Genomic DNA, 22,228 nt, shown 5'->3' with positions numbered 1-22,228 from the left:
AATCAAAGGTTTTTTAAAACACTGAGAAGCCAGATTTTTATAGCTAAAGATAAGTATATGTCTGTTTTAGATATTCATAGATACTGAAATGGTTTCAGTAACATGTCATTTTCTAAAAATATCAAAATACTTGAAAGGTGTGTGCTATGGTTTGAAGGTCTGTACCCTCCAAAACTCATGTTGAAATTTAACTACCATTATATCAGTGTTAAGAGATGGGACCATTAAGAGGTGATTTGGCCATGAAGGCTCTGTCCTCATGGGCAGGATTAATTCCATTATTTGATGCCTTCTTGTCTCTTGGCCCTTCCACCATGTGTTGCCACAGCAAGAAGGCCCTCGCCATATGTAGCCATCTTAATATAGAACTTCTAAGCCTCCAGAAATGTGAGTCAACAAATTTCTGCTCTTCACTTATACGCTGACGGTAGGAATGTAAATTAGTTCAGTCACTGTGGAGATAGTCTGGAGACTTCCCAAAGAACTGAGACTTGAACTACCATGTGACCCAGCAATTCCATTACTGGGTATATACCCAAAGGAAGATAAGTCATTCTACCAGAAAGACACGTGTACCTGTATGTCTATCCCTGCACTGTTCACAATAGCAAAGACAAGGAATCAATCTAGGTGCCCATGATTAGTGGACTGAATAAAGAAATGTAATATATATATATACCATGGAATACTATGAAGCCATAAAAAAGAATAAAATCATGTCCTTGGGCCGGGCACAGTGGCTCATGCCTGTAATCCCAGCACTTTGGGAGGCTGAGGCAGGTGGACTGCCTGAGGTCAGGAGTTCAAGACCAACCTGGCCAACATGGTGAAACCCTGTATCTACTAAAAATACAAAAATTAGCCAGACATGGTGGCAGGCGCCTTAATCCCAGCTACTCAGGAGGCTGAGGCACGAGAATTACTTGAGCATGGGAGGCAGAGGTTGTAGTGAGCCTAGATCGCACCACTGCACTCCAGCCTGGGTGCCAGAGTGAGACTCTGTCTCAGGAAAAAAAAAAAAAAAAAATTATGTCTTTTGCAACAACATGGATGCAGCTGGAGGCCATTATCCTAAGCAAAGTAGCACAGAAACAGAAAATCAAATACAGTATGTTCTCACTTATAAGTGGGAGCTAAAACTGGGTATACAAGTATATAAATACGAGAACAATGTACATTGGAGAATATAAGGAAGGGGAAGGAGGGGGTGGTGCAAGGGTTGAAAAACTACCTTCTGAGTACTATGCTTACTTCTTGGGTGACAGGTTCAACATACTCCAAACCTCAGCATCACACAGTAGACCTCTGTAGAAAACCCACACATACACCCCCAGAATCTAAAATAAATGTTGAAAACAAATTAAATAAATTTGAAGAAATAAAAAGAAATTTGTGTTCTTTATAAATTACCCACTTTCAGTTATTCTGTTATAGCAGCACAAAACAGACTAAAATAAACACCTTACATATAGTGGAACAAAGAATCACAGCCAACTTCTCAGAAGCCATGTACAAGAGAGTGGAATGAAATAAAGTACTGAGAGGAAAAAAAAACCTACTAATCTGGAATTCTGTACCCTGTGAAATTACCCGTCAAAGGTGAAGAAAAAATAAAGACTTTTTCAGGAAAACAAAAATTGAGGAAATGTATTGCCAGTAGACCTGCCCACATGAAATGTTAAAAGAAATTCTGTAGAGAGAAGGAAATGATAAAGGTTAGAAACTTAGATCTACATAAAGAATGAAAATCAAAGAAGGAATAGATGAAGGTAAAATAAAAACTTTCATTTTTCTTATTCTTAATTGATCTAACAGATAATAGTTTGTTCAAAAGACTACTAATAGTATCAATATATTTAATTATGTATGTTTATGTATAAGCTAAATAAATGACATAAGAGAGGGAGCAGGGGCCGGGCGCAGTGGCTCAGGCCTGTAATCCCAGCACTTTGGGAAGCCGAGGCAGGTGGACTGCCTGAGCTTAGGAGTTCAAGACCAGCCGGGGCAACATAGCGAAATCCCATCTCCACACAAAATACGAAAAGTAGCCAGGCATGGTGGTGCATGCCTGTAGTCCCAGCTATTTGAGGGGTGCTGAGGAAGGAGGATGACTTGAGCTGAGGAAGTCGACACTGCAGTGAGGGGTGTTCAGGCCACTGCACTCCAGCCTGGGTGACAGAGCGAGATCTCATTTCTAAAACAATTTTCTTTTTAAAGAGAGGGAGCAGGAATTAAAAGTATTTTGTTATTCTAAGTTACTTACTCTACCTATAAAGCAGCAGTGTTGAGAGTAAACTTGGGTTCATTTTAAACGTATACTGTAAACTCTGGGACAGTCATTAAAAAAGGAACTTAGGTTCATTTTAAATGTATATTGCAAACTCTGGGGCAATCACTAAAAAAGGAGATTATATATATCATATATACATCTGATATGCTAATGAAGAGAAATGAAATCATACAAAATGCTCAATTAAAACCACAAAAGGCAGAAAAATAGTGGAAGACAACAATGGGAACAAAGAACAAGGGCAACAAATAGAAAACTGATATGATAAACATTAACCCAACTATATCAATAATCACTCTGAATGTCAATGATCTAAATGCATCAATTAAAAGACAGGGATGGTCACAGTGGATCAAGACACAAAACCCAACCATAAGTCATCCACAAGAAACCCATTTTACATATAAATAGATTAAATAAACACGGATAGAGAAAGATATACCGTGCTAACACTAATTAAACGAAAAGCAGAAAGAGCTACATTAATTCTAGATTTCAGGTTAAATGTCACCTCTACAGGAAACCCTTCTGTATCCACCTACACACAGGTGAGTGTGTGCTCAGCCCAACCACAGTCAATCATATAATCATGGGCATCTGTCACTGTCTCTCTACTCCATAACAGAAGCTTTACCAAAGCCAGGATCTTATGTACTGGCTCACTGCCTATTACTCATCATACCAACCCCCAGGACTTAGAGCATAATAATCACTCTAACTCCTGTGTAGAAACTAAATTAGAAGTGGGAAAGAATCATAGTAACCATGAAGCTAACCCAGAAAAGAGACCATGGTAACAGGTAGCACTAGAGAAGGAGACCATGGTAACAGGTAGCACTAGAGAAGGAGACCATGGTAACAGGTAGCACTAGAGAAGGAGACCATGGTAACAGGTAGTACTAGAGAAGCTGGCGAGAAGGGAACCACTTCAGATCTTTAGGTAGTTAGTAAAATTAGCACAACGTGATGATTAAACGGACGTGTGGCCAGGAAAGGATGAGAATCGGAGATGACACCTGGCAACTCAGACTGCTGGGTGGCTGGTGAAACTGTTCACTGAGGCTGGAAAACATGAAGGGAAGGGGGTCTAGGGGAAGATAATGTACTCAGACTTAGACATGTTACCCCAGAGACACCTGTGCAACAGCCAAGTGGAAATCAGGAGAAAGGAGGCTGGAGACGGAGTCCTGAGAAGGAATAATATACAGATGCCCCTTGAAGTAATGGGAGTAGATAAGATCACGCAGCAGGCAAAGGTAAAGGGAGAAAAGAAAAACTTCCGGCTCCAGACACCTGTGGAGGTCAAACACTGAAATACGACCAAATTGACCAAATCGTTTTAAACTTTATGTAGCATTTCCTTTGTGTTTACAGGTAGATACAAAGCTGACTTATCTACAGTACATTCCATGCAAAGCCTATCAGTTTGAGGCCGAGCACAGAACATTTATGAAGTAAACAAAGCTTGACTTCCTTCCTTATCATGGCCTTGGGTATGGCAGTCTAGAAACCAACTTATTAAATCACTCTGCTAAGTGCTTACTAATGCGGGATTAATTTTCTACCCATCAAATAGGAATCAAATCAGTCTACAACTAAGCGTAAAATGTAAACCCAAAAATACGATTCACATTTTTAAAGAGGTCTGTAATTATCCATATAAAATAGAGCTTGTATCTGCTAAAACAGTGCTTTTGAAAAGTATATAAATTACCACTTCATGTAGTGCCTAACTGCTTATTTTGCTCAGCAATTAATTCATTCAACTAGAAATGTATATATTATAAATCAAATTAAATCCTGAAAAGGTAAAATAATACTTGGTGAATTACTTGAAATTGACTTACTTGCTATCACCATTGCTGCCATTTTTGTTTGGAAAATGCTTTTTTATAAGAAAATTTAGCCTGCTCCTCCTCTCCGATCTTGGAATCATGTGTGATGTTCTGTTTATGCCAATAGAGAAAAAAGACTGGACCTCCTTCTATTAAATTATATGATAGACACCTCATAACAAGGTAGAGACAGGAATATAAAGCCACTGATGACAAAAACATTTTGACCAGTAACAGAAACAGTACTGTACACAGAAGTAAATACATATGTCGATGTGTACACTATATATGATGCACAGACCAATAGTTTGGTATATATCCTCCATCCATAAAATAGACACATTTGGATTATCTCTGAAAAACAGAAGTAGAAGTGCGGGAAGGAAGCTGGAGAAAGACTTTTATGTTTTACTCTGTATGAGTCTATACGATGTTTTTATAGGAAAACATATCCTTGTATTGCTTATGTTTGAAAATGAAATGTGCACCGGATGTGGTGGGCTCATGCCTCTAATTCCAGCACTTTGGGAGGCCAAGGCTGGTAGATTGCCTGAGCTCAGGAGCTCGAGACCAGCCTGGTCAACATGGTGAAATCCCATCTCTACTAAAATACAAAAAAATTAGCTGGGCGTGGTGGCACACGCCTGTAGTCCCAGCTACTTGGGGAGGCTGAAGCACCAGAATTGCTTGAACCTGGGAGGTGGAGGTTGCAGGGAGTTGAGACGGCGCCACTGCACTCCAGCCTGGGCAAGAGTAAGACTCCGTCTCAAAAAAAAAAAAAAAAGAAAGAAAAACGAAAAAGAAAAAGAAAAAAGAAAGAAATGTGAATACCAATAGCACTGACACCATCCTGTGGGCACAAGGCACATGTTACACCCTGCAGTACCCCAATAGCCTCTCTCAGACAACTTGATGGCATGGTCCCACACATCAAATGCTAAGCTAGTGAACCAAAATCACGTCCCCCTGGGGAATACATATTATGGATTTTATACTACAGATTTACATCCTCTGTATCAATTTCCACTCCAAGTGCTTTTGCGTTCTGTTCATTACTGTTCACAGTTCAGTCTGTCATTTAATTTTGCGCAGCTTTGTGGGTATCCACAATAATTACAATGTTTAATGCTGTATTTTAAGGTTGGGATAAACACAGCAGTTTAAATGCATATGTTCTGTCCAATCTTTAACTCCCCCTCCACACACATACAAATACATACTCTAGCTGTTATTATATATATCCTTCATCTTACTAGCTGTTTTCCCGTTACCTTCCACAGTATATCTGACAGTGACATTATTATTGATGCTCCAGTAAACAGCTAATATATGTAGTAAAAACACATGCACTACAATACATCAAAATGACATACCCACCCACCAAACTCCTGCTACTCATTCTAATCAGATAATGGCTTTTCTCCTCCTTGAGTGTACTACAAAAGGATGAAGTGGCACTAGAGGAAAAATACTCATAAAACAGGGGAAAAAAATGTTTTATTAAGTAAACTGTTTATTAAATGTTTTATTAATAAACTGCTTAGGTCATTGAGATTAGAAAGCAAGTTTGCCTAGATTTGTGTCAAATAATAGGATAATTTGTCGCTTCTCTATGTACTCTGTTTAATCTGAAGTTCCTAGAAACAAATAGCTGAGCTTCACGTGAATAAAACAACCAGAACATCACCATAAAACAACTTTTCTGGAACGAACACTGTATAAAAAGCAGTATTAATGTTTCACTTTTTGCTTTTAGTTACTTCTTGTTGGTAACAATCTTACATAAATCAGGGATCTTTCTAGCTTCGACAAAACTTTTGTATAAAAAATTAGGTGGAAATAATACAGTCATTTTGAAATTTCTTATCCTATTTTAATTAGAAAGTATTATACTGGCTGGGCATGGTGGCCGACACCTGTAATCCCAGCACTGTGGGAAGCCAAAGCAGGAGGATCACTAGAGCTCAGGAGTTTAACATCAGCCTGGGCAAATAGTGAGATCTCGTCCCCATTAAAAAACATTTTTTAATTAGCTGGCCATGGTGGCATGTACCTGTAGTCCCAGTTGCTCAGGAGACAGAGGCAGGGAGATCGCTTGAACCCAGGATTTCAAGACTGCAGTGAACTTGATAACACCACTGCACTCCAGTCCAAGAGACAAAGCAAGAATGTCTCCAAAAAAAAAAAAAACCCAAAAGCCAAGAAACAAAAGAATAATACAATATATAATGGAAAACTAGACCTAATCATAATGTTGGAGCAAGAACAGAATTTAGGTTTAAAAGAGCAGTTAAAAGTCTGAATACCTGAGTTTCATTTCTGAAACTTCAGAGCCTACTAGTTATAGAATATTTGGCAAGTTGGCTGCCTCTTTGTCCTCATTTTCCTTATTAATAAAATGAGCATAATAATAGTACCTAATTCTCACAAGAGTCTTGGAAAACCAAATGGAATAATACAGTGCCTGGCACACAGTAGATGCCTAATAAATATTAACTGTTATTGTCAGTACAGATTCAGAAACTGAGGCCCACACAGTTTGTATTTTCCCTGAGATAATTTAACCAGCAAATGCCAGAATTAGCATGAGAACCTGGAACCCCTGATATTTTTGTACATTTGATTTCTTTTCCATTAAGACCACTTTTTGTGTAGTCTCAAGAAATTACTTTCAAAGGAGAAAATGAGAGAGAAGAAAATCCCTGAGACAAGCATGGCCTCAATTTAAAAGAAGGAAAGAAGAAATTCTGGAGGTGTGCATATACAAAACACAAGAAACAAAAAGGATGAGTGGAGGGTGGCGGGGAGGAGGCAAGTGACACAGACATAAAACCTCTAATTAGACTTTTTAATAAGATGTAACTCATTAGGACATAATTACATTTCTTATTAAATGATTAATCATAAGGTTAGAAGAAAAGGTCATGTTGAATGTTAATTATACATCCTTTCAAGAATTTCAAAGATGTTAACAACAGTACTCGTGAATTAACTCAAACTCTTGGCAGGAAATTTGGCATTATCTTTAAAAATTCAAAAGGCATATATCCTTTCAACAATTGATACAATAAGAAGAATTTATCCTACTGTTAATTTGGGGAAGTGTGCAAAAATGTGCAAGACAGGATGTGAAGTGCATTACTGGCAATACCAAATATTATAAAAGTTCTAAGTATTCATCAGCAAAGAAATTGTTATTATGGTCAATTCATACAATGAAACATATGGGATACAAAATGTTCCTCAAAGTAGATTGATAAATGAAAAAAAAAAAAATCAAAGTACACAAGAATACGTGTACTTTATATATACAAACGTATATTTGTTTTTTTAAACATAGGATATAGATATACAAACATGTCTGCACAAGCAAATGCTACAAAGACATATGAGAAACTTAACAGTGGAAATGAGAATTGAAGTCAGGGGGCAATAAGATGGGGAGGAATAGACATTTACTTTCACATAGTAGACATATACACACACACCCAATTTTTCATCATATATATTTAATATTAGTTTTAACATTTTAATGTCCCTGGCGACCTGTGTGACTCAGCAGGTGAATAACAAGTAAAAGTAAGTTAAAGGCTGTAAAGAAGTAGACACAGGCAACAGGTATAGTGAAGGACAAATTTAAGAGTAAATAATGTGAAAGCCTCACTCATATATGGCTGAAAAGTCTTACCTGACACTTAGCACTACAGTATTTGGCGACGCGGCACTGAGAGCATCGCATCAGCTTTTCCTTCCTGTGGGGAAAAAAAAAATTCTGCGTTAAGAAATGAGTGGGAAACATACTACCTAGTTGAAGAAAGAAAACATAAGCCAACATACGGACACCAGTATGTTCTGTTTACTCCACTATGCTCAGTCCCTTAAGATTTGGATTTTCACACTGATGAGCCGGCCTCCTCTTGAACCTTCCATGTGAGACACTGACAGAAAACTAAGTCCTTTGGTCTCACAGAAGATGGCAGGGAAGAGGCAGGACTAGCTTGCGGCTCCCGATCACAGACTGAGCAGCGTGTGGGGACTCACACTGTGAATTTCTGATCCAAGAACCACCACAGCAACATACCAGGTAAACTAAGAGAATCCACAGACCCTTTGACAGAACTGTATCGCCACCGCAGGCTCCCTGAGACTCTGAAAAGATGTGAGCCGCTTGCTTGCTCAGCAGGGAGGCTGGTGGTCTGGGGCAAGTTCCCAGTCACAGTCACCAGCTGCCTGGAAACAGACTCCGTGCTGCTGTGGGGACACGGTGGGAGTGAGACCAGCCTTCAGGACTGCGGGCTGCATGGGAGCGGGATGAGGCCTGTGACTGCTGGCTTTCCCCCACTTTCCTGGCGGCCTGTGTGACCCAGCAGAAGCAGCCATAATCCCCCAGGGAACATAACTCCGTTAGACTGAAAACCACATCGCCGTCCCAACAGCAGCCGCAGCAATCCCCGCCCAGGGAGAATCTGAGCTCAGACACCCTATCCCTGCCCCCGGTGGTCTTTCTCTACCAGCCCTGGCTGCCAAAGACAAAGGCCATGATCTCTTGGGAGCTCTATGGCCCTGCCCACCACCTAAGAAACCTGAATACGTAACCGGGCAACCTTAGGGCAAGTTTGCTTCCTCCCTACAGGACCACAGCTGATGTGTTCCTGAAGGCACCAACCCCCGGCTGGAGGCCAACCAACACAAAACCAGCCCACTGAACAAAAACACAACCAAGGACCCTGTAGAGTCCACTTCTCACCCCTGCGCCCTCCATTACATCCCAGGACTCTCAGCACTCACTTCTGGCTTCTGCGCCCTCCATTACATCCCAGGACTCTCAGCAGTCACTTCTGGCTTCTGCGCCCTCCATTACATCCCAGGACTCTCAGCACTCACTTCTCGCTTCTGCGCCCTCCATTACATCCCAGGACTCTCAGCAGTCACTTCTGGCTTCTGCGCCCTCCATTACATCCCAGGACTCTCAGCACTCACTTCTCGCTTCTGCGCCCTCCATTACATCCCAGGACTCTCAGCAGTCACTTCTCGCCCCTGCGCCCTCCATTACATCCCAGGACTCTCAGCAGTCACTTCTCGCCCCTGCGCCCTCCATTACATCCCAGGACTCTCAGCAGTCACTTCTCGCCCCTGCGCCCTCCATTACATCCCAGGACTCTCAGCAGTCACTTCTCGCCCCTGCGCCCTCCATTACATCCCAGGACTCTCAGCAGTCACTCCCCAGCACCAGCCCAGAGCCCAGCAGCTCCACTGGGTGGCTGGACCCAGAAGAGAAAAACAATCACTGCAGTTCGGCTCTTGGGAAGCTCCATCCCTAGGGGAGGAGGGAGAACACCACATCAAGGGAGAACCCCTTGAAACAAAGGTATCTGAACAGCAGCCCTTGAGTCCCAGATCTCTCCTCTGACATAGTCCACCCAAATGAAAAGGAACCAGAAAAACGATCTGGTAATATGACAAAACAAGGCTCTTTAACAACCCCCCAAAAGATCACACCAGCTCACCAGCAACGGATCCAAACCAAGATAAAATATCCGGATTGCCAGAAAAAGAATTCAGAAGGTTAATTATTAAGCTAATAAAGGAGGCACCAGAGAAAGGTGAACTCCAACTTAAAGAAATCAAAAACTTATACAGAATATGAAAGGAAAATTATTCAGTGAAATAGCATAAATAAAAAACGATCACAACTTCTATAAACCAAAGAAACACTTACAGAAATGCAAAATGCACTGCAAAGTCTCAGCAATAGAATTGAAAAAGCAGAAGAAAGAACTTCAGAGCTTGAAGACTGGCTTTCGAGTGAACCCAATCCATCAAAGACAAAGAAAAAAGAATTTTTAAAAATGAGCAAAGCAAGAAGTTTGGGATGATGTTAAGCAAGCAAATCTAAGAATAATGGGTGTTCCCAAGGAAAAAAAAGAAACCTAAAAGTTTGGAAACACTATTTGAGGAAATAATCAAGGAAAACTCGTCTGGCCTTGCTAGAGATCTAGACATCCAAATACAAGAAGCTCAAATACCTGAGAAACTCATCACTTAGGCACACAGTCAAGAGGTTATCCAAAGCAAAAACAAAGGAAAGAATCTTAAGAGCTGTGAGGCAAAAGCATCAGGTAACCTATAACAGAAAACCTATCAGAGCAACAGCAGATTTCTGAGCAGAAACTGTCAGAGGCATGTGAACCAGGGCAACTCCATCTTGAAGTTCAAAAGGCATATGGTGGCACACAGTGAGTAAAATGAGGCTGAGGCTTACTGGGCTGCATTCCCAGACCGTTAAGGCATTCTAAGTCACAGGATGAGACTCAAGTTGGCACACGATACAGGTCATAAACACCTTGCTGATCAAACAGGTTGCAGTAAAGAAGCCAGCTAAAACTCACCAAAACCCAAAGTGACCAGAGGTCACTGGTCGTCCTCACTGCTATGCTCCCATGAGTGCCATGACAGTCTACAAATGCCATGGCAACATCAGGAAGTTACCCTATATGGTCTAAAAAGGGGAGGCATGAATAATACACCCCTTGTTTAGCATATCATCAAGAAATAACCATAAAAATGAGCAACCAGCAGTCCTCGGGGCTGCTCTGTCTATGGAGTAGCCATTCTTTTGTTCCTTTACTTCCCTAATAAACTTGCTTTCACTTTACTCTGTGGACTCACCCAGAATTATTTCTTGTGTGAGGTCTATGAACCCCCTCTGTAACAGAACCCTATAAGCTAGAAGGGATTGGGGTCCTATTTTTCACCTCCGTAAACAAAACAATTATCAGCCAAGAATTTTGTATCCAGCCAAACTAAGCTTCATAAATGAAGCAAGATTCAGTCTTTTAAGACAAATACTGAGAGAATTCACCACTACCAAGCCAGCACTACAAGAACTGTCAAAAGGAGCTCTAAATCTTGAAACCAATCCTCGAAATACACCAAAATAGAACCTCCTTAAAGCAGAAATTTCACAGGACCTATATAACAATAACACAATAAAAAAAAAAAACATACAAGGTAGTCAGACAACAGACAGCACAATGAATAGAATAATACCTCACATCTCAGTACTAACGAACAGCACCATGAATAGAATAGTACCTCATGTCTCAGTACTAACGCTGAATGTAAATGACCTAAATACTCCACTTAAAAGATATGGAATGGCAGAATGGATAAGAATTCACCAACTAAATTTCTGCTGTCTTCAGGAGACTCACCTAACACATAAAGACTCACACATAAACTTAAAGTAAAGGGGTGGAAAATGACATTCCATGCAAATGGACACCAAAAGTGAGCAGGAGTAGCTATTCTTACAGACAAAACAGACTTTAAAGCAAGAGCAGTTAAACAAAACAAAGAGGGACATTATATAACAATAAAAGGACTAGTCCAACAGTAAAATATCACAATCCAAAATATATATACACCTAACACTGGAGCTCCCAAATTTATAAAACAATCACTAATAGACCTAAGAAATGAGATACATGGCAACACAATAATAGTGGGGAACTTCAATACTCCACTGACAGCACTAGACAGGTCATCAAGACAGAAAGTCAACAAAGAAACAATGGACTTAAACTATACCCTACGACAAATGGACTTCACAGATATTTACAGAACATTCTACTCAACAACTGCAGAATATACATTCTATTCATCAGCACATGGAAAATTCTCCAAGATGGAACATATGATAGGGCACAAAACAAGTCTCAGTAAATTTAAGAAAATCAAAATTATATCAAGTACTCTCTCAGACCACAGTGGAATAAAATTGGAAATTAACTCCAAAAGGAACCCTCAAAATCATGCAAATATATGGAAATTAAATAACCTGCTCCTGGATGATTGTTGGGTCAACAATTAAATCAAGATGGAAATTTAAAAAGTCTTTGAACTGAACAATAACAGTGACACAACTTATCAAAACCTCCGGGATATAGCAAAAGCTGTGCTAAGAGGAAAGTTCAGAACATTAAATGCCTACATTGAAAAGTCTGAAAAAGCACAAACAGACAATCTAAAGCCACACCTCACAAAACTGGAGAAACAAGAACAATCTAAACCCAAATGCAGCAGAAGAAAAGAAATAACAAAGATCAGAACAGAACTAAATGAAATTGAAACAGACAAAAAAAAATGCAAAAGATAAATGAAACAAAAGGCTGGTTTTGAAAAGATAAATAAAACTGATAGACCATTAGCAAGATTAACCAAGAAAAGAAGAGAGAAGATCCAAATAAGCTCAATTAGAAATGAAATGGGAAATATTACTACTGATACCACAGAAATACAAAAGTTTATTCAAGGCTACTATGAACACCTTTACACACCTAAACTAGAAAACCTAGAGGGGATGGATAAATTCCTGGAAATACACAACCCTCCTAAATTAAACCAGGAAGACATAGAAACTCCGAACAGACCAATAACAAGCAGCAAGACTGAAATGGTAATTATTTTTAAATTGCCCGTAAGTAAAAGTCTAGGACCGTAAGGATTCACAGCTGAATTCTGTCAGACATTCAAAGAGGAACCAGCACCAATCCTATTGACACTATTCCAGAGGACAGAGAAAAAGGGAATCCTCCTTAAATCATTCTATGACGCTAGTATCACCCTAGTACAAAAACCAGGAAAGGACCTAACAAAAAATTAAAACTACAGACCAATATTCCTGATGACACAGATGCAAAATTCCTCAACAAAATACTAGCTAACTGAATCCAGCATCACATCAAAAAGATAATTCATCATGATCAAGTGGGTTTCATACCAGGGATGCATGGATGGTTTAACATCCACAACTCAATAAATGTGATACGCCACATAAACAGAATTAAAACCAAGAATCACGTTATCATCTCAACAGATGCAGAAAAAGCATTTGACAAAATCCAGCATCGCTTTATGGTTAAAACCCTCAGCAAAATGGGCATAGAAGGGACACACCTTAAGGTAATGAAAGCTATCTATGACAAACCCACAGCCAACATTATACTGAACAGGGAAAAGCTGAAATCATTCCCCCTGAGAAATGAAATCAGACAAGGATGTCCACTTTCACCACTTCTATTCAACACAGTACTGGAAGTCCTAGCTAGAGCAATCAGACAAGAGAAAGAAATCAGAGGTATCCAAATCAGTAGAGGAAGTCGAACTGTGGCTGTTTGCTGATGATATGACTGTATACCTAGAAAACCCTAAAGACTCATCCAAAAAGCTCCTCGAACTGGCACATGAATTCAGCAAAGTTTCAGGATACAAAATGAATGTACACAAATCAGTAGCTCTGCTATACAGCAACAGCAACCAAGTAGAGAATCAAATCAAGAACCCAACCCCTTTTACAATAGCTGCAAAAAAATAAAGTAAAACAAAATACTTAGGAATACACCTAACTAGGGAGGCGAAGACCTCTTCAAGGAAAACTACAAAACACAGATGACACAAACAAATGGAAACATGTCCCATGCTCATGGATGGGAAGAATCAATATTGTGAAAATGACCATATTGCCAAAAGCAATCTACAAATTCCATACAATCCCCATCTAAACACCACCATCATTCTTCACAAAACTAGAAAAAAAAAAATCCTAAAATTCATATGGAACAAAAAAAGAGACCACATAGCCAAAGCAAGACTATGCAAAAAGAACAAATCTGGAGGCATCACATTATCCAACTCCAAACTATACTACAAGGCCGCAGACACCAAAACAGCATAGTACTGGTATAAAGATAGGCACAGTGAAACAGAATAGAGAACCCAGAAATAAACCCAAATACTTAGAGCCAACTGATCTTCAATAAAGCAAACAAAAACATAAAGTGGGGAAAGGATACCCTATTCAACAAATAGTGCTGGGACAACTGGCAAGCCACATATAGAAGAATGAAACTGGATCCTCACCTCTCACCTTACACAAAAATCAACTCAAGATGAATCAAAAACTTAAATCTAAGACCTGAAACCATAAAAATTCTAGAACATCGGAAAAACCCTTCTAGACATTGGCTTAGGCAAAGACTTCATGACCAAGAACCCAAAAGCAAATGCAACAAAAGCAAAGATAAATAGATGGGGCTTAATTAAACTAAAAAGTTTCTGCACAGCAAAAGAAATAATCAGCAGAGTTAACAGACAAACCACAGAGTGGGAGAAAATCTTCACAATCTATACATCCGACAAAGGACTGATATCCAGAATCTACAAAGAACTCAAATCGGCAAGAACAAAACAATTCCATCAAAAAGTGGGCTAAAGACATGGACAGACAATTCGCAAAAGAAGATATACAAATGGCCAAGAAGCATACGGTAAAATGCTCAACATCACTAATTATCAGGGAAATGCAAATCAAAACCACAATGTGATACCACCTCACTCCTGCAAGAATGGCCATAATCAAAAAATCAAAAACATCAATTATTGATATAGATGTAGTTAAAAGGGAACACTTTTACACTGTTGGTGGGAATGTAAACCAGTACAACCACTACGGAAAACAGTGTGGAGATTCCTTAAAGAGCTAAAAGTAAATCTACCATTTGATTCAGCAATCCCACTACTGGGTATACCAAGTCATTATACAAAAAAGATACTTATACTTGCACGCATTTATAGCAGCACAATTTGCAATTGCAAAAATATGGAACCAGCCCAAATGCCCATCAATCAACAAAGAAAGAAAATGTGGTATACATATACCATGGAATACCACTCAGCCAAAATAAGGAACAAAATAATGGCACTTGCAGTCACCTAGATGGAATTGGAGACCATCAATCTAAGTAAAGTAACTCAGGAATGGAAAACCAAACATCATATGTTCTCACTCAGATGTGGGAGCTAAGCTATGAGGATGCAAAGGCATAGGAATGATACACTGGACTTTGGAGACTCAGGAGAAAGGTTGGGAGGGGAGTGAGGGATAAAAGACTATACAGTGGGTACAGTGTACACTGCTTGGGAGATGGATGCACCAAAAGCTCAAAAATCACCACTAAAGAACTTATTCATGCAACCAAACACCACCTGTTCCCTGCAAAAACCTATTGAAATTAAAAAAGAAAAAGAATCTCAAAGAAAAAATAATAAGGCACGGCCCTGGACCCATAGATCTCCATGTACTAAAGGAGAATGATATTGTACACACCCGCAGCCCCCGACAAAAAAAAAAAAAAAAAAAAAAAGTCCTTCTTTAAAACTTTGGTAGAATATACATAACATAAAATTCACTATTTTAACCATTTTAAGTGCACAGTTCAGTAGCACTAACCATATTCAGATTGTTGTGCAACTATCACCACCATTAATGTTCTTTTTAACATAAATTTAATTAAAATTTAGAGACATTTCCAATTAGATTAAAACACTTCATAAAGATACTGACTGATCTCTCCATATCAAATTCAAATCTAGTCCATAAACTGGTGAAAAGTATTCTATATCCTTCCAAAAAAAAATGTTGTCTTAAATTATCATACAGTTTAATTATGAATATACTCCTCCTGAGAAATGGTTTTAAAATTCCATTTAATTCAATTACTACTTTAGACATACTGAATTGAGATGCTTTAACGTTATCTCCCCCAAATCACCTGGGTAACAGAAAAGCAGATATTTTTAAAAATCTGTATTATAAAATAAAAATAATAAATCAGATGGTAAAATTAGCAGTGACAAGGATCAGACAGGACTGTGTCCAGTTTCAAGGTGGTCAAGGGCACTAAAAGTCAACCTGTAATACTAACATCAATGACAAAACAGAACAGCTCTTTCTAAGCACTTCTGATATGACAGGCACAGTATGAAGCTCTTTATATCTATTAACTCACACTAAATTTGAAACAGTTCTGTATAAGCTAAGCAGTCTTATTATGCCAACTTTAGAGATATTTCAATACATTTTCAAAAGATAAAAAATAGATGGAGTAGTACACACTGCTAAGGCATCATACCATAAAGTGAAAGTGGCAGATGATACTGAAAGGATAAAAACAGAATCCTGCAGAGAAGCAGAACTTGAATACATCAGGTACCTCACCCCCGAAAGAACAGAAGTGAGTTATGGGGCATAAAACAAGGGAAGTGGTTAAAAGTCTAAATAAAGCAACGTCAAAAAATTCCATCCACCCCCAAGTGCAGAACTCTAGCTTCTAGATATCAATACTCCAGGCAACAAACCAAACCCAAGCGATGGGCCCTAAAGTTCTTGCTTGTAACCACACACTATCCTACCATTCTTAAATAAAACTGGATCAAATCACATCAACATTTAGCTGTTCATGAGACACACTTCAAACCAAAGGACATGCAGTGGTGGCATGAAAAGGATATGTCAGGCAAATATTAACTGCAAAAAACCCTGTGTAACTACATAAGTTTTGGAAAAAAAGAGACTTGAAGGTTAAATGCATTAATAGAGATAAAGCCAACACACGATGACAAAAGACTTCCATCACCAACTGTTACATACAAAGTAACCGATCTACCCAGTCTCACAATGTATAAAGTATACGTCACAGATCTCCAAGGAAAAACTGACCAATACACAGTAAGTTAAAGCAGGGCCTGGAATATAGCAGGTACCATATAAGAGTTAGATTATCGAGAGAAGCCGCTCCCGATGTTTAACGTGGGTTCTCTTCTATTTCCTAGGTGTCTCGGATGGTTTGAGAAATAAAGGGAAAGAGCACAAGAGAGAGAAATTTAAAGCTGGGTGTCCAGGGGAGACATCACATGTCAGCAGGATCCCTGATGTTCCCTGAGCCGTAAAACCAGCAAGTTTTTATTAACGATTTTCAAAAGGGGAGGGAGTGCACGAATAGGGTGTGGGTCACAGAGATCACATCCTTCACAAGGTAATAAAATATCACAAGGCAAATGGAGGCAGGGCGAGATCACAGGACCACCGGATGAGGCGAAATTAAAATTGCTAATGAAGTTTCGGGCACGCATTGTCATTGATAACACCTTATCAGGAAACAGGGTTTGAGAGCAGACAACCTTTCTGACCAAAATTCATTAGGTGGGAATTTTCTTATCCTAATAAGCCTGGGAGCACAACAGGAGACCGGGGCTTATTTCATCCCTTGGCTTTGACCATAAAAGACTGTACACCTTAAAGGGGCCGTCTATAAGCCTACCTTCAGGGACCATTCTCTTTCTCAGGGATGTTCCTTGCTGAGAAAAAGAATTCAGCGATATTTCTCCTATTTGCTTTTGAAAGAGGAGAAAAATAACTCTGTTCCATCTGGCTCACCAGCGGCCAGTTCAAAGTTACCTCTCTTGTTCCCTGCACATCGCTGTTAATCCTGTACTTTTTTAAGATGCCCAGATTTCATATTGTTCAAACACACATGCTCTACAAACAATTTGTGCAGCTGACACAATCATCACAGGGTCCTGAGGCGACATTCATCCTCCTCAGTTTACGAAGAAGATGACGGGATTAAGAGATTAAAGACAGGAATAGGAAATCACAAGGATATTGATTGGGGAAGTGATAAGTGTCCATGAAATCTTCACAATTTATGTTCAGAGATTGCAATAAAGACAGGCGCAAGAAATTATAAAAGTATTAATTGGCCGGGCGTGGTGGCTCAAGCCTGTAATCCCAGCACTTTGGGAGGCCGAGACGGGCGGATCACGAGGTTAGGAGATTGAGACCATCCTGGCTAACATGGTGAAACCCCGTCTCTACTAAAAATACAAAAAACTAGCCGGGCGAGGTGGCGGGCGCCTGTAGTCCCAGCTACTGGGTAGGCTGAGGCAGGAGAATGGCGTGAACCCGGGAGGCGGACCTTGCAGTGAGCTGAGATCCGGCCACTGCACTCCAGCCTGGGTGACAGAGACAGACTCCGTCTCAAAAAAAAAAAAAAAAAAAGTATTAATTTGGGGAACTAATAAATGTCCATGAAATCTTCACAATTTATGTTCTTCTGCCGCAGCTTCAGCCAGTCCCTCCATTTGGGGTCCCTGACTTCCTGCAATATTAGATATTATAAGTTCTCTTTCAGAAATTCATAGATCAAGAAGATAAAGAATAAGTAGATAAAGAAGATAAAGAATAACACCAGTCTGGGCAACATAGTGAGCCCTCATTTCTACAAAAAAAAAAAAAAATTAAAACATTAGCCGGGCATGGTGGCACAAGCCCGTGGCCCCAGCTACTTGAGAGGCTGAGGTGGGAGGATCGCTTGAGCCCGAGAGATTGAGGCTACAGTGAGCTGTGATCACACCACTGCACTCCAGCCTGAGCAACAGAGTGAGACCCTGTCTCAAAAAAAAAAAAAAAAAAAAAAATTAGGAATCTAAGAATATTACTCAAGATTCAGTCAAGATTTGAAAACAAGAGAATTCTGGGGAAATGATGGCAGTGATGTAATTTTTTAATCTCCTTGACTCTCCCCATAAAAAAAACAGAGCAAATAGGACAGCAAAACCTAATCACTACTCCCCACCCTGGAAAACATCAATAACAAAACTCAAAATATGAGTGGGTGGAAAAAACTATGAGTGCTTCTGAGAGCAGAATTAAATCAGTATCTTTATTGTAGGAAACAAGGCAACTTAGCTTCCAACAGACATGTAAACAAGAGGCCCCACATTGCCAAAAGATGTCCAGCACAGAATGCCAGGCCAATCTGAGAACTGCAGCCAAAACCAGGAGAGGGTTTTCTTTAGGAAACCTCTTTAAGACGAAATCCACCGGCTGCCCTGAACCCTGCCTTCCTTAGACCTGGCTCCTCAGATTTTTTCACTTCCCTCTCTCTTGCTAAGTTAATCAGAGGCTATGTCTGATGGCGAAAAATAACAATCCACGAATACATACAAAATGTTTGTTCCTGGTTTTAAAAAATAATGAGCAGAATCAAGATACCTGAGAGGCTCAGGCGATGAACAGCTAGCAAATATCAATCCTTCATTTCCTCCTCCCCCCCATAGCTACCAAACAAAGGCTATAATAAATGTTGACATAGAAGTTTGGTAAACTAACAAGATAATTCAGAGTACTTGAATAATTTATCTGACATTTAATGTGTGATGATGAAAGGAATGAAAGAAATCAGGCACATTCCTCAGCCCCGGGCTCAACTTCCCGAGCCCAGTACAAACACATCCCCCCATATATCTCTCAACTTCCCGAGCCCAGTACAAACACATCCCCCCATATATCTCTCAACTTCCCGAGCCCAGTACAAACACATCCCCCCATGTATCACTCAACTTCCCGAGCCCAGTACAACCACCACCTGAAAAGTCTCCGATAAGGACACAGCCGTTCGTGGATTTACTGAAAGTGCGGGAACCAATAGAAAACTGCTAAATGTATAACTTAAAATGTTAACCAATTGTAGTGCTGTAACCAAAAGAATTCCTTTGTTCCTTTGTAACTTAACGTATCCTATTTACCTCGGGCTATAAAAGGCAAGCACTTGCATTGTTCGGGGCCCTCCTGTATGCGGTGGAACGGAGGGACCAAGTTCGAACTTGTAGTAAAAGATCCTTGCCGCTTGGCTTTGACTCTGGACTCTCTGGTGGTCTTCTTTGGGGAACAAACGGTCTGGGCATAATATCTGGGGGCTCGTCTGGGATTCCCCAAGCCTACCAGACCCATGGTCAACGGATCTACCAGGATCGATCTACTGATAGGTGAGCCGGCTCGTCTCTGTTTGTCTGTCTGTGTCTGTTCTGAACCTGTATCTGTGACTCGCGAGGTCTGAAACTGAGGCTGACGCAGTCCTGGCGGACGCGCTATAGGACAACCAGCGGAGACCGGTGGGAGACGTCCCCTGGCTCTCGTCTGATGTAGATTTCTATCTGAACTGATTCTGACCCGGGCTCCTGGAGCGCGCCTGCGGCTGTCTGAACTGATTCTGACCCGGGCTTCTGGAGCGCGCCTGCGGCTGTCTGAACTGATTCTGACCCGGGCTTCCGGAGCGCGCCTGCGGCTGTCTGAACTGATTCTGACCCGGGCTTCCGGAGCGCGCCTGCGGCTGTCTGAAGTGATTCTGACCCGGGCTTCCGGAGCGCGCCTGCGGCTGTCTGAAGTGATTCTGACCCGGGCTTCCGGAGCGCGCCTGCGGCTGTCTGAACTGATTCTGACCCGGGCTTCCGGAGCGCGCTTGCGGCTGTCTGAACTGATTCTGACCCGGGCTTCCAGAGCGTGCTTGCGGCTAGATATTATTAATACGCCAGATTTCCTTTACAGGAATTCTAACCCATATTCTTTTGCAGAAAGAGACTACAAATTATTACAGGATGGGTAATACCCAGAGCACTCCCCTATCTCTCCTTACAAGTAATTTCAAGGATGTTAGAGCAAGGGGCCATGATCTTAGTATGGAAATCAGGAAGGGAAAGCTAATTACTCTGTGCCACTCTGAATGGCCTGCCTTTGATGTGGGGTGGCCACCCGAAGGGACGTTCCGACTTCCTGTCATCACTAGAGTACAGTCCAAGATTTTCCTACCTGGGTGTGCGGGCCACTTAGATCAAATCCCATATATCCTCATATAGCAGGACCTTGTTGAGAACCCGCCTCCCTGGCTGTCACCTTTCCAACCAGCCCCTGAACCTTGTAAGGCACTGGTTGCTCGGCTGCTAAAATCCAAGCAGCCGACTGCCCCCCCCATCCTGTTCTACCTGATAGCAGGAACCCACTGTCCACAGAACACCCTCCGTACCCCTCTGGGACCCAGACCCGCCCCCCGGGCTGAGCCGCGGGAAGGAGCAGGCGGACGGGAGACGGCGGGCACACACGGACCTGCTGAAAGTGAAAGTAACTTTGAAGGGCCGGCGGGGCAGACGCGAGGGCGCACTTCGCGGGCTAGCTCCCCCCCCAGCCGCCTGACTCCACAGTGGCTCTACCCCTTCGGGAAATAGGACCCCCAGATGACACGGGAATCCCCAGTCTCCAGTACTGGCCATTCTCTAGCAGTGATCTGTATAACTGGAAGACCCAGAGTGCTCGGTTTTCAAACAACCCCAAAGATTTAATGGCTTTACTGGATAGTGTCATGTTCACCCACCAGCCCACTTGGGATGATTGTCAGCAGCTCCTCCGAATCTTGTTCACAACAGAGGAGTGAGAGAGAATACAGGCCGGCGTGGGACTACAACACAGCAGAAGGTAGGGGACGGCTACACCTTTATCGCCAGACTCTGATGGCGGGTCTCCGGGCAGCTGCTCGCAAGCCCACTAATTTGGCTAAAGTATACTCTGTTCTGCAGGGGAAGACAGGGAGCCCAGCTACCTACTTAGAAAGATTAATGGAAGCTTTTAGACAGTACACCCCCATAGAACCAGAGGCTCCAGGAAGTCAGGCAGCTGTTGTAATGTCTCTTGTAAACCAGGCGGCCCCAGACATTAAAAGGCGGGACCTCCTTCAGATAGCCCAGCGGGTTTACAATAACAGAGCAAACACCCTGAAATAACCTTACTACAGTATGTTGATGACCTCCTGATTGCTGCTGAGACCCAAGAAGCTTGTATTCAAGGGACCAGGAGTCTCTTACAAGCTCTAAAGAATCTAGGCTACCGAGCCTCAGCAAAGAAAGCTCAAATCTGTAAACCAGAAGTAACATATCTGGGGTACCTGCTAAAAGGAGGGCAGCGCTGGTTAACAAACGCCCGGAAGCAGACTGTTCTGCAAATCCCCAGGCCACACTCCACCCGACAAGTAAGGGAATTCCTGGGGTCGGCAGGATTTTGTAGACTATGGATACCTGGGTTCACAGAGCTGGCTAAACCCTTGTATCAGGCAACACGGGGGCAGCAGCCATTTAATTGGACAGAAGAAGCCGAGTCGGCTTTCCAACAGATCAAAACCGCCCTACTCTCTGCGCCTGCACTGGGACTACCTGATGTCACCAAGCCCTTCCACTTATACATGGACGAGAGCAAGGGTGCCGCCAAAGCGGTAATAACTCAGAATTTAGGCTCCTGGCGGAGGCCGGTTGCCTATCTGTCAAAGAAATTAGACCCAGTGGCTGCCGGGTGGCCCCCTTGTCTCCGAATAATTGCGGCCACGGCCCTGATGGTACAAGATGCTAAGAAACTTGTCATGGGTCAAGAATTACGGGT

At 41.4% G+C, this 22,228-nt stretch overlaps 1 protein-coding gene across 9 annotated transcripts in view; it reads right to left on the bottom strand.

Moving 5' to 3' along the window:
- SMYD3 (SET and MYND domain containing 3) overlaps positions 1–22,228 on the bottom strand; it is a 765,785-nt gene that overhangs the window by 606,647 nt on the left and 136,910 nt on the right. For all 9 annotated transcript variants that reach the window (XM_005539600.4, XM_074033147.1, XM_045392693.2 and 6 more), the window contains exon 2: positions 7,814–7,877. In XM_005539600.4, coding sequence (XP_005539657.1) covers positions 7,814–7,877 — 64 coding nt within the window. The remainder of the gene's footprint in view (positions 1–7,813; positions 7,878–22,228) is intronic.

This window comes from Macaca fascicularis, chromosome 1, assembly GCF_037993035.2.
Source record: "Macaca fascicularis isolate 582-1 chromosome 1, T2T-MFA8v1.1".
Lineage (NCBI taxonomy): Eukaryota > Metazoa > Chordata > Mammalia > Primates > Cercopithecidae > Macaca > Macaca fascicularis.
Note: the sequence above shows the minus strand (reverse complement) of the source record. Positions and strands in the feature narration are given on the sequence as shown.